Source organism: Asterias amurensis, chromosome 12 (assembly GCF_032118995.1).
Source record: "Asterias amurensis chromosome 12, ASM3211899v1".
In the NCBI taxonomy this organism is placed as follows: Eukaryota; Metazoa; Echinodermata; class Asteroidea; order Forcipulatida; family Asteriidae; genus Asterias; species Asterias amurensis.
The window spans coordinates 19028939-19041043 of NC_092659.1; the positions used below are offsets into that span (position 1 = coordinate 19028939).

Genomic DNA, 12105 nt, shown 5'->3' on the forward strand with positions numbered 1-12105 from the left:
TATAACCTTGAAATTTGTTTTATTTGTTTGTTTTAGGCAAAGATAGACACGCCAGATCTAAGCGTGGTCAAAGCAGTGCAGAAGATAGCCTGGTCAGCCGGTTGTGGATGTCTGCATCTATTACATGGCTCCAATGAAGAGGTTCACAAAGGCTATGAAAAGGTATGTTGAGACTTTCTTACTAGAAGATTAGTATGAGAAAATAGAATCATTTTGTTGCAAACTGCTTACCAATCAAAAGGACCTCTATGGTATAAATACCAAAAGTAGTAAATGGCCTGACGCTTCGACCAGCAGAGTCTTTCTCAAAGGCTAAAGAAAGACTTTGCTCGGATCAAAACATCAGGCCATTAACTATTTTTTGTGGAAGATAAGTGGTCAGTTGAAAGTGAAGTAATTATTTTTAACTTTGTAAAAAACTGTTCAGAATTTCAATGGTTTAATTTGGAAATGAGAAAGAAGTGTTTAACAAATAAACACATTGTGAAAGTAATTCACATTTTTTTTATAGATCCTGTTCTTACTAAATAAATTTAATAATATTAAAATATCTTCAATTTCTCATAAACCCAGGATAATGCGAGAATTCCAGAGAGTGAAGACGTTGCATTATGTCGTGAAGCCCTAGAGGTACTCTCTGTCTGTCTAGCCTTGTGTCCAGCCGCTCTAGAAGCCCTCAACAAGGATAAACCGTGGCAATGTTTTATTATCGACCTCCTTCTACTGTCTAAGAGTCGACCCATCAGGATATCTGCTATGGATCAGTTTCTCTTGATGGCAACCAAGTGCTCCAACGGACATAAACCGCTGTTTTTCTTCATCACGCTCAGCTTTACTGTTCTTCCGGTAAGAATCTTTATTTATAATAAGTATTTAATCGATGTTAATAATGATAACAATAATAACTAGTTCTTATTAAGTCATTTTATGATAAGTGTATGAATGCGTTATACATTATGGGCCAATAACATTCCTGTGATCTTTCTCAGCTCCCTGGGGAGTGTACAGCCCTAGGCTGCCCTGGCACTCCAACAAAATTTTCATACACAATATCAGCCTCTACCCTTGCAGGTACCCATTTATACCCCTGGGTGAAGAGAAGCAATTATAGTAAAGTATCTTGCTCAAGAACACAAGTGTCATGATCGGGATTCAAACCCCTACTCCGATGACTAAACCACCAGAACTTGAATTTGATGCTCTAAACCACTCAGCAATGACACCCTATAGTTTTAGAGTCCACTTTTTTGCATGAGTGCTTCTGGTAACAACATTTTGCTGAAAATCTTATTTCATTTCTTAAAAAATCGGTTAGCCAAGCTGGGCTACTGAGCATTAAATAACATTTTATTTCTTCATTAATTTTTGATTACAGAGTACAGCCAAGGACCATTCCAAGCATTGTTCAGAATATTTCTCTTTGCTCTGTCGTCTGCTCAACTATGCCTTCGCTACCAGCACCGCCATGTCTCAGGCTGAAATACTCCTTAATAATGAGATTGACTGGATTAAGAAGATAAGGGTAAGATTAATCTGGATTAGTCTATAGATTCATTCATGGATAAACCTTTTTAGTCAATGTCTAACAAGGAGCAGCAGATTAAAAGTGATGACGGAGTACCACTGGGTGTGAGAGAAGCAATTGAAGTAAACCATCTCGCTGAAGGTCACGCGTGTCAAGATTGTGGTTCGAACCCATACTCCGATGACTTAATCACCAGAACTTGAGTTAGGTGCCCCAGGCGACTTGGTCATAATAATAATATGGACTTATAATGCGCACATCCTTGAAAAACCAATCAAGGCGCATTAAAAATTTAAAAACCAAGGATGGCACAAAAGTTCCGAACAAGTGAAGAGAAAAATTAGCGAAACAAATGGGACTTCATTTCTCACTTTCTCACATTTCATGCTCTGATCGTCTTCAGAAGACGCAAACCTTTCCATATATTCCAAAAGTATTGTTTGACAGAGTGTGGCAGGGACCTTGTTCCAAATGGCAGGTGCAGCATTGGCAAAGGCACGCTGACCTGAGCGAGATATGTGTGAAGCTTGCACACAGTGTATTCACAATTAGTTTTTAATATCACCTAATGAGTATATCGTATAATTCCGATTCCCATCCAGGATGTTGTCTTGAGTACCGGTGAGAATTACTGCGAGGAAGGTCTTCTAGAAGGTCATCTAGGTATCTCTAAGGAACTTCTTGCCTTCATGCCGTCAGAGAAGAAATTTCAACGTGGCTCAAAGAAAGATGGATGTCAACTTATCAAGGTGAGACGGTTATTTTGAAGTTACGAGCTTAGACTAAATCTCAAGTTGATCAGCATTCTCCCGTAACAGTGGTTTGCAGGCCAGAGGCCAGTTATAACACCCGCGGACCAGTCAGAGTTCACTCCAAGTGGTCCGGCTGGCTAGTTCAGTGTTGAAAAGCATCCCTATTTCATTAAAAATATTGACCAGTGAAAAATTTGGCGGACCAGTGAAATGACAAGCTAACTGGACCTATGGTATTAACGCAAAAAATGGTTAATGACGTTCCAACTCTTCTTTGAAGGCATTCAGGATACTGCATTTGTAAATAATTTTTTTGTTCTCCAACCCAGCCCATAACAATTGTGTTTCCTTTCTACTTTCTTCCCTCCCAGGAGCTGATGGAAGACTTCTTATTCCCAGCTTCAAAGATAGTCGTCCAGACTCGTAAGAATGGTGCCGAGACTCCCCTGGACCCCATCAGACCAATCTGCTACACTCCGCCCACCACAAACGCAGCTTTTGACCTCTTGGTGGCGCTATGTAACAATTGTGTACCCAACCTTAAGATGGTCGCAGAGACACTTACGGATATGTACTACTCAGGTAGGAACAAAAAAACAGGAATTTTAATAACAATAACATGTTCTCCTGAAGACCATCAGAGCATACTGATCAAAACATTGAGTCGTTAATCACAGGTTCTTCTCAGAACCAACCCTGATTGAAAATGTACTCATGGTGTTACTGCAAGCCTCTCTTATAGTGGCTTCTTATAAAGCGCTTGAATCCATCACTCAGTGATGCTCATGGCGCTCCATCATTGTTGCTCCTGGTCACTGGGCCATTCATTTATTCTCAGCTCCCTGGGGAGTATACAGCCAAGTAAGTTTTCACTAGCAGAATATTTCCTAACTTTGTGTCTTATCTCTCTTGATGTAGGTACAGAGGTGCCCCTGTCAGAGTGGGAGTACCTACCCCCTGTTGGTCCAAGACCAAACAACGGCTACGTCGGATTGAAGAATGCTGGGGCAACTTGTTATATGAACTCTGTCTTGCAACAGGTAAAGGGGGTGATTGTAGGATAGATTAGTTAGGAGGTTGGGTTGGGTTAAGGAGGGGCTTGGCTACATTAGTAAGGAGGGTGGACTAGATTAAGGATGTAGGACTGGATTGAAGAATGCTGGGGCATTTTGTTATATGAACTCTGACCTGCAACAGGTAAAGGGAGTTGATGTAGGCCGGATTAGTAAAGGAGGGTGGGAGAGAAGATTAGTGAGGAGGGTTGGATAGATTAGTGAGGAGGGTTGGATAGATTAGTGAGGAGGGTTGGATAGATTAGTGAGGAGGGTTGGATAGATTAGTGAGGAGGGTTGGATAGATTAGTGAGGAGGGTTGGATAGATTAGTGAGGAGGGTTGGATAGATTAGTGAGGAGGGTTGGATAGATTAGTGAGGAGGGTTGGATAGATTGAAGGGTTTTGATCCCTTTTGAAGATCAGGTTTTTGCCCATGACATGAATTCCTACTCACTGGGAATAAAGATGTATGTCATATAAACTACCTGTAGAAGTTTCAGCTTCGTTAGTCGTCAAGTTTTTGAGAAAACAAATTCTTGTTGTTTTTGTTCTGATTGTTTGAATGTTGTCTATGACTGCAGCTGTACATGGTGCCAGATATCCGAATGGTTGTTCTAGCTACAGAGGGAGCAGCCACAGATGTAGATGACGACTTCTCTGGTGATGAAAAGCAAGACACAGAGGTGAGATTACACCCACTGGAAATTGAACAGCAAATTATTCACATATTAGAAACAAATGCCATCTTTTTTATTCAAAATCCTGCTATACTGAAAGCTGTTGAATTATTACAAATTTACAAATTATTTTGTTAAGTACATGTGGAGTTGTATTTTGCCTGGTAAGTTTATTCTGGTAAGCGAAATTGTTTTTTGTGCTTAGCTGCTTTTCGTGCTTAAGCAGCTCTATGAAATTGGGCTCTGGTGATGTTTCCGTGATTTAATGACCTACATATGTCCTTTATAATCATTTATCAAACCTTATTTATTGACAGACTAACATCGACGTTGGCGATGCTGAGCATAGTGGTAGTCCAGAAGGACAATCAATTCTCTCCAAACAAGAAGAACGGAAGGAATACAACCTGTGTGTCTTGAAGCAAGTACAAGCCATCTTTGGACATCTAGCTGAGAGTAAGCTCCAGTACTACATCCCGAGAGGATTCTGGAAGCATTTCAAGTAAGAGAACGTCCTCTCCTTCCATCTTATCTCATAGATATTACTGACTTGGAGTTGAGAAAATTTCAAGTTGTTTATTATATAAAGTAGTTAATGGCCTGACATTTCGACCCTAGCAGAGTCTTTCTCAAATGCGAATTCCCTAGATATCAGCGCTATACAAATCTGATGATTATTATTATGACTAATACCTGTGCTACAGTTTAATGGTTGCTCCCTACTTTTCTAGACCTAATCAATACCTATCTTGAATCAAAATCTTAGGGCCATGTCACATGAGGCAATTTACAGAAAACAAGTTCCAGGCAATCTTAAAGAAGATGTCAATTCACATTTCAATGTGGACTTTATTTTGTTGGGAATCGTAGGACATTGTTCAAAGAGTGACTCCTGTGTTTACTAAAATATTCATGTAGCATGCACTGCAGTTGGTTGCCTCCAGGTTGCCTGGAAAAGTTGCCTCGTGTGACAAGGCCCTGACACTCTTAGCATGTTGTCTAGACTTACCATTGATTTATCTTCCTTTTCTTTCTGTCCTGAAGGTTATGGGGCGAGCCTGTGAATCTACGAGAGCAGCATGATGCCTTAGAGTTCTTCAATAGTCTAGTAGACAGCCTAGACGATGCTTTGAAGGCCTTCGGTGCCAACGCCGTCTTCGCTAGAGTCCTCGGTGGCTCCTTCGCTGATCAGAAAATCTGTAAAGACTGTCCTCACAGGTAAATAGTCAGTAAAATTGTTTTGATTTTAGCAATCGTAAGTAATCTCAAATGCTTTGTAATAATGACTGTATTTCCTGAATTTAGTACTGATGTCTCAATATAACTTTTTTTTGTAAGCGCTGATTCTTTGCTTTAGTAAGTAGGCCATGAAGATCAGCCAAACTTCATAAAGCCGTTTAGCAGAAAATTATTTTGCTAAGGTCTTTAGCTAAGTTCTTTGGTAAGCAAAAATTGAGAGGGGCACCAGTCACAACAATGCAAACTTAATGTAGTTTTGTCTGGTAACCTGTTTCTGTTAAGCAATTCTTCTCTGTGCTTAGCAAGTTGTTGTGCTTACAGGCTTTGTTAAATTGGGCCCTGGAAGTTTGGGTCTTTAGCAACGGATATCAGGTAATTCAAAGTTTGAATATTTATTTTTTTATTCAGGTACTCGAGAGAGGAATCCTTCACGACTCTGAATGTAGATATTCGTAATCATCAGAATCTTATAGATTCCCTGGAACAATACGTCAAAGGGGATCTGCTAGAGGGCGCTAACGCTTACCACTGCGAGAAGTGTAACAAAAAGGTCAGTCTAAGGTCAAGAGGCTAATTTGCATAGAGCTGCCGAAACACACTGGCTATTGCTGGTGTGCTGTCCTTAGCATTTTATCTTTTGCTCAGTAAGTTATCTTCTGCTTAGTAAGTTATCTTTTGATGAGCAACTGTGTGAAATTTGGTTCTGGGAGGAAAATTCTTTAGTAAGGCATGTGCACTTTTTTTTTTTTTTTTTTTTTTTTTTTTTTTTTTTTTTTTTTTTTTTTTTTATGTCTTTAAATTTAGCTGTATTCTGGGAAGCAATAAGAAGTCTTTAAAGTGTTAGCTTTATAAGATTTTCTTGAAATACTTGTCAGTTTATGTTGAATACTTTCTCAATCAAACCATTGTTATACTTCGTTATGGTATGAGTTTTACAATTTGTGTTTGTTTTCTTCAGGTGGATACAGTAAAGAGGTTGTGTATTAAGAAGTTACCGAGTGTCCTCGCTATCCAGCTCAAGAGATTTGACTACGACTGGGAAAGGTATTTACAGATTTTATATTTCTCTGCAAAAGCAGGCATGGTATTCTTCCTTCTTTAGAATGCTTTCCAGGATTTTGTTTTTTGTTTTTTTGTGATTCAACAGCCTGAAGAAGTTCTGTAAAAGCCTACACAATACGTACATGTAGGTCAGCCCTTTTTTGGCAACGTATTAATTTTTGTGATTTTGTCAAATTTCCTTTCAGAGAATGTGCAATAAAATTCAACGACTACTTTGAGTTCCCTCGGGAGTTTGATATGGATCCGTACACAGTAGCTGGACTCGCTAAAATAGAAGGTAAGCAGGCCTTGCACTTGAGCTTTTTGTACTGGTCTCGACAAACTATCAGAAGTAATTTGTACACGGTTCGTCATTTGTGGGGGAAAAATTTTCCTGCCACACCGGTACTCGAGTCGAGTTACGTCCTATAGCCTTAGATTTCAAGGGTCTTTCTCAGGATCCTCGCTGTTCCAAAAAGCGCCGCCTTCTGCAACAGATCTACCCTCACATTTATTATTATGATTATTATGATTATTATTATGCGTGTGGTTTTGCAGGTGAAGTAATCCATGATGAAAGAGAGAGCAGTGACGAGAATGAAGAAGAAACTCCACACAGCACGAGGTATCGTCTAGTAGGCGTAGTGGTCCACAGCGGCCAGGCCAGTGGTGGTCATTATTACTCCTACATACTGCAAAGGTAAGATCACTAAAGCAACCATTAAAAGCAATGGACACTATTGGTAATTTCTCAAAATAATTGTTAGCATAACAACTTACTTGGTAATGAGTAATGGACTCTTGATTTGTTGAGATGTAGAACCAAGAGTCATTCCAATAGCTTTATTCCACATACTCCATCTCTTTGGAACTCCTTGCCTGGTGCTTGTTTCCCCCCATCCTAGAATCTGGACTGTTTTAAGAGGAATATTAATTCCTGCCTACAGCTCTCCTGAGTTATTTTCATGTTAAATTTTTTTTTTTTTTTTTTTTTTTTTTTTTTGATAGTATAAAACATTGTGAGAAACGGCTCCCTCTGAAGTAACATAGATTTTGAGAAAGAGGTAAATTCTCACTCAACATTAAAATACTTCAGGCCTGAAGCTTATTTAGGCATCTGAAACCACATAACTTTGTGCAACTTACTATGTTCATTCTTTTCTTTACTTATTGACAGAAATGGTGATTTAAATGGAAAATGGTACAAGTTTGACGACGGTGAAGTGACGGAATGCCGCATGGATGATGATGAGGTATTTAATAAACAGTTTCCTCTTTCCTTCTGAACTTCATCACAAATGTGGATTTGAGACATTGCTTTCTCCTGAAACTGATTTCACAGAGAGTTAGGACTATTCCTAACTTAGGACTAGTTCTAGGAGATATACAAAACAGATGGCTAGTCCTTAGTTAGGACGAGTAACTCTTCCTAACTCTTGATAAGACTATTCTTAAATCTTGAGAAATCCACCCAAGCTGTTGACTATCCATTTTTAAATATGTGGTTGAGAGATTTCTTCAGGAGTAACAAGCAACAAAGAGCTGTTGATAGTATAAAACATAACTATAAAACTTCAACTTAATTGGGTAGAAACTGAAAACTCACTCTACGTAGGTTCTACTGCAAGAGTGGATTCGAACCAGTGTCCATAGAAGTGAATGACCAGAGGTGGCATCAAGGTTCGCTTGTGATCAGAATCTTAATCTGTCCACTTCTTTTTTAGGAAATGAAGAACCAGTGCTTTGGAGGAGAATACATGGGAGAGGTGTTTGATCACATGCTCAAAAGGTACGTCTTATTTAAGAATGGGGTGTTTCTGTAAGCACAAAATCTTGTTAAGCACAGACAAATCCTGCTTACCAGAAACTGACTTTGCTGAGCAGCAGCATTTTCTGCTAAACATCTTTATGAAACTGTTACTTGTTGGCATGGTCACAACGTTTCGATCAGTATACTCAGCCTGTCTTCAAAAGCCTGCGCTTTCTAGGCTGTGTCAGGCAGGACTCAATTGAGGGTGGGTTGGACTCTATTCTACTTGGTTCATGAAAAATGTATAAATTATAATAATTAAATTACGATGACACTTCTGGCACCAAAACAAGAACTTTGCTATACACAAAGACGATCAAAAGTTGAAAGCTATGATTTCCGAAATAGATGGGTTTTGACATGTGTTCTAAATTGAGAAAAAAAATAGATGGGTTTTGACATGTGTTCTAAATTGAGAACAAGTATCAGCTTGTTTGAGTGGAAGGCTGTTCCAAATAGATGTGAAAAGGCTGGTATAAACACTAACTCGTCAAACGCATAAACGTTGAGTCTGACCTGTCCTTTGACCCCTGGGTGTTGTCGTGGGATTGATTATGGTGCAGCACATTTCTGTGTATTTGATTCATCATTTAGGATGTCCTACAGGAGGCAGAAACGTTGGTGGAATGCGTACATCCTCTTCTACGAGCGGATGGACCCGCCTAAGAAAGATCTCGATAAAGCACTGGAAAATCTCACCATCAGTAAGTAATCTCATTTTCTGTCTATGATATTGCATGAGGGTTGATAATCTGAGGGGAACCAGGCTCAATTTCATGGCTTTGCTTACTGCCGAATTCCGGGCTTACGATCACCGTCCATTGCAAGTAGCGAATTTCTGCGCTAGCTGTGTAAGCGTAGAATGCCTAGTAATGTGGATTATGCACACGCACAAGTAAAATTCCCTGTGAAATAACCTGTGAAATACTGTAGCAGAGCCATGAAATTGGGACCAGTTTTGATCAACAAATGTCACAGAGTATTTAGCTTGTAAAGGAGTGAATAGGCCTGATGCAATGAAGTTAAACAAGCCGCTATCTTAGAGGTAAACCGATGATGAAACCATGGAAACGTACAGATTTGTACGCGCATCGCACAGGATTGGCCAATGAGCAACCTCCTTTATGTGCATCTGACCCATTGGATGCACAAAAGACGCAAACATTACACTGTTTAAATTGCTGATAATATTATCAATACCTTCACATTACCTCGAAAATAAACTGACCTTTAATGAAAGTTATTTCATTTTTTTCTAGCCCCAAAGAACCTGATGAAGATGCCAGCATCGATCCAACGCCGTGTCCGACGTCAGAATATCCAATTCATGCACAGTCGTATGCAGTACAGCATAGAATACTTCCAGTTTATCCGGAAATTGGTGACGTGTAACGCTGTGCTGTTTAACATCCCTCAAGGACAGGACCAGTTGGTACGCAATGATTGCAATGATTTCTCAAAAGTTTTTATCGAGTTTTGTTTTCCTTCTTTGTCACTTGAGTCTGTGTTTGTAAACTTGTACAACTCTTGCAGATGACCGCATGATTTGTTTAGTAAATTACAGGGCTCAAAAGCCCTAGGCCAGAGACATTTTAAACTAATAAATACAATCTTTCATTTCGGTTGAGTATTGAAGTATTGCGCCCTTAAGACAAATGAGATAAATGTTCTCTCGAAGCTTGTTCCAAAAACGGCTAAACTTATTTTCTCATTTGAGCCCTGTCTTGTAACAGATTCTCTGGTCCAGTACAAGTTTTGAGGTACAACCCCTGCATTCTTGTGGATTGTTTCCCCAAAATTCAAGCTCTGTGTTACTATTTGATTTGATTTGTTTTGTCAGGGTCCTGATGCCGAAGAGCTTGCCATGATTAGTATTCAACTAGCATCCAGATTCCTCTTCAGTGTTGGCTTTCATACTAAGAAAACACTACGGTAAGAAACAACTTACTAAACCATGGACCTTTCTTTGCAGGTTTTATAAATCCCTAGCCAAAGTATCATAGGGTTGGAGTTACCATTGTGATTCTGTTTATTGTAAGGGGTTGAGATGGCAACCAATCAAATCACCAAGATCTGATTCAAACTTCATTTTCGTGACAGAAATTGTTTCTTTTAAGCAATTATGAAGTGAAACCTTAAGATTAAAAATACAAGTCGAAAATGTAAATTCATTGATTGAGCAAATAAACTAGGGAGGAAATGCAGATGTTTCTTTGTCGGTTTGTCCTGCATTTAACTGAACAGAGTTTGGAAGAGTTTCTCAAGTTGTTATTTCTAGGTGAGGGAACCAGTGTCATATATATAATAACTTAGTACATCTGGTTGGTTTCATGTTTCAGGGGACCAGCCACCGAGTGGTATGACGCCCTCTATGTTCTATTACGGAGCAGCAGGAATGTCCGTCGGTGGTTTGCCCAACATGTTCTCTTTGCACATCCGTCAAGGTTCTCAGAGTACCTTCTGGAATGTCCCAGCTCAGAGGTAATTACAAATCGTTTTCTTCTCATTTGCAAATAGTTTTCAGGCCTTTTTGCCAAGGTCATTTTTCATTTCATTTCATTTCATTTGCTCTGGTCGTGAAGCCAAGGACTCTCAGAAATGTGAACTTCATCACTATACATGTACTAGCAAAGAACACACTGGAGTGAAGATGAGGAAGGAAGTTTTAGATGTGAGAAGAAAACGCCAGAAGAAAAACCCATGCAGTCAGGCAGGGACTGAAAACCCAATCCACGTAGTGTCCCAAGCGTGATTCTAACCGGGGATAATTACCACTATGCCAACCTGACCACCCATTATATAACCAACTCTCTTCAAGTCATGGCCGAGTGGTTAAGAGCACCGGATTCAAGCTCTAGTGTTTGATCAGCAGAGTGTTGGTCGAACCCCGGTCGTGACACTTGCAAGGTAAAATTGGGGAGGTAGTGCTTTCTGCTCTATTGGCCAGCCTTCGGACTGATGATACCCAAGCCTACATCCGTATGGACTGTAAAAGGGGTAGCCCTGTTTCAGCCCTAGGAGTAGGTGGCAATGGCCTCCGGAAAAAAATAATTGTAGCCAACACCTTGAAGTTGCCTTCAGGCCTTGTGTGTTTGGCGACTTGCATAAAAATATAGTTAAAAAAAATTACAAAAACAAATTCTCTTGAATTTTCTCAAATTATTTTTATCTATTTCTTCAGGTTCGGAATGCGTTTGCTAAAGTCATCGTAATCTTAGCTCACTTCTCGCAGCCAGATGGTCCTTTTAGTCCACAGGGACATGGTAAGTTGTTCAATCCTACAGGCTTCGTCAGGTTTTTTTCACTGATCTCCGTTGTCATTCAGATGAAAACACTTGGACCTTATAACCAGACCTTTAGATATCTATTTGAAATAGAGAGAGTCATGTAGGATTGCTCCTGTACTTCGGCCCAATGATCTGGTCTAGCGGAACATTCTAGTGTGTCAATGGATAGCAGGTGTGTGCCCATGGGAATGTTCTTTTGCTCTTGAAACGTACCTGACATTTGAGATGCTTCCTTATCACAGTGAAGCGTAGTTTATAAAAAAAAAATGATTGGTAGAGCTTCTTTAAAAGCAGAAGATATTGCTTAAAATAGTTCACTGTAGAAATAGTCAGTCATGAACAGAACAGATGGTGTGATATTTTTAATAATTTGAACAAGATGTCTTGATGAAAAATTTGTTTTGATTGTTCTTCTTTTTCCTCTTCCACAGTGGGTCAAAGTTCAGAGACAGCTGGTACCCTGAGTGACTATCTACTCCATGCTGTCTTGTCTCTTCTTAAAAAGGAGGTCTCTGACCATGGAAGACACTTGACACAGTACTTCCATCTCTTTCAGATGTATGCTAACCTTGGTGTACCAGAGGTGAGATTCTTAACCATGTATTGCTTCTCTGCACCTAGGTGTCTAATAGATCAAATTTACTTGATTGACATGCCCAAGTAAAGCCTTCACACGCACAAAATAGGGAATACAAATTTCGTAATTAAATCTTTCACGAG

At 39.6% G+C, this 12105-nt stretch overlaps 1 protein-coding gene across 3 annotated transcripts in view; it reads left to right on the forward strand.

Annotated features, from left to right (window-relative positions):
* The window catches only part of LOC139945606 (ubiquitin carboxyl-terminal hydrolase 9X-like), a 39019-nt gene that overhangs the window by 18060 nt on the left and 8854 nt on the right, over positions 1-12105 (forward strand). For 2 of the 3 annotated variants that reach the window (XM_071943016.1, XM_071943018.1), the window contains 21 exons: positions 37-162; positions 574-846; positions 1376-1522; positions 2128-2274; positions 2649-2859; positions 3196-3317; positions 3913-4014; positions 4326-4510; positions 5053-5226; positions 5656-5797; positions 6206-6291; positions 6495-6586; positions 6847-6988; positions 7466-7541; positions 8013-8077; positions 8693-8802; positions 9358-9530; positions 9939-10030; positions 10438-10579; positions 11280-11361; positions 11817-11968. In XM_071943016.1, coding sequence (XP_071799117.1) covers positions 37-162; positions 574-846; positions 1376-1522; positions 2128-2274; positions 2649-2859; positions 3196-3317; positions 3913-4014; positions 4326-4510; positions 5053-5226; positions 5656-5797; positions 6206-6291; positions 6495-6586; positions 6847-6988; positions 7466-7541; positions 8013-8077; positions 8693-8802; positions 9358-9530; positions 9939-10030; positions 10438-10579; positions 11280-11361; positions 11817-11968 — 2841 coding nt within the window. The remainder of the gene's footprint in view (positions 1-36; positions 163-573; positions 847-1375; positions 1523-2127; positions 2275-2648; positions 2860-3195; positions 3318-3912; positions 4015-4325; positions 4511-5052; positions 5227-5655; positions 5798-6205; positions 6292-6494; positions 6587-6846; positions 6989-7465; positions 7542-8012; positions 8078-8692; positions 8803-9357; positions 9531-9938; positions 10031-10437; positions 10580-11279; positions 11362-11816; positions 11969-12105) is intronic. The other variant, XM_071943017.1, reaches the window with a different exon arrangement.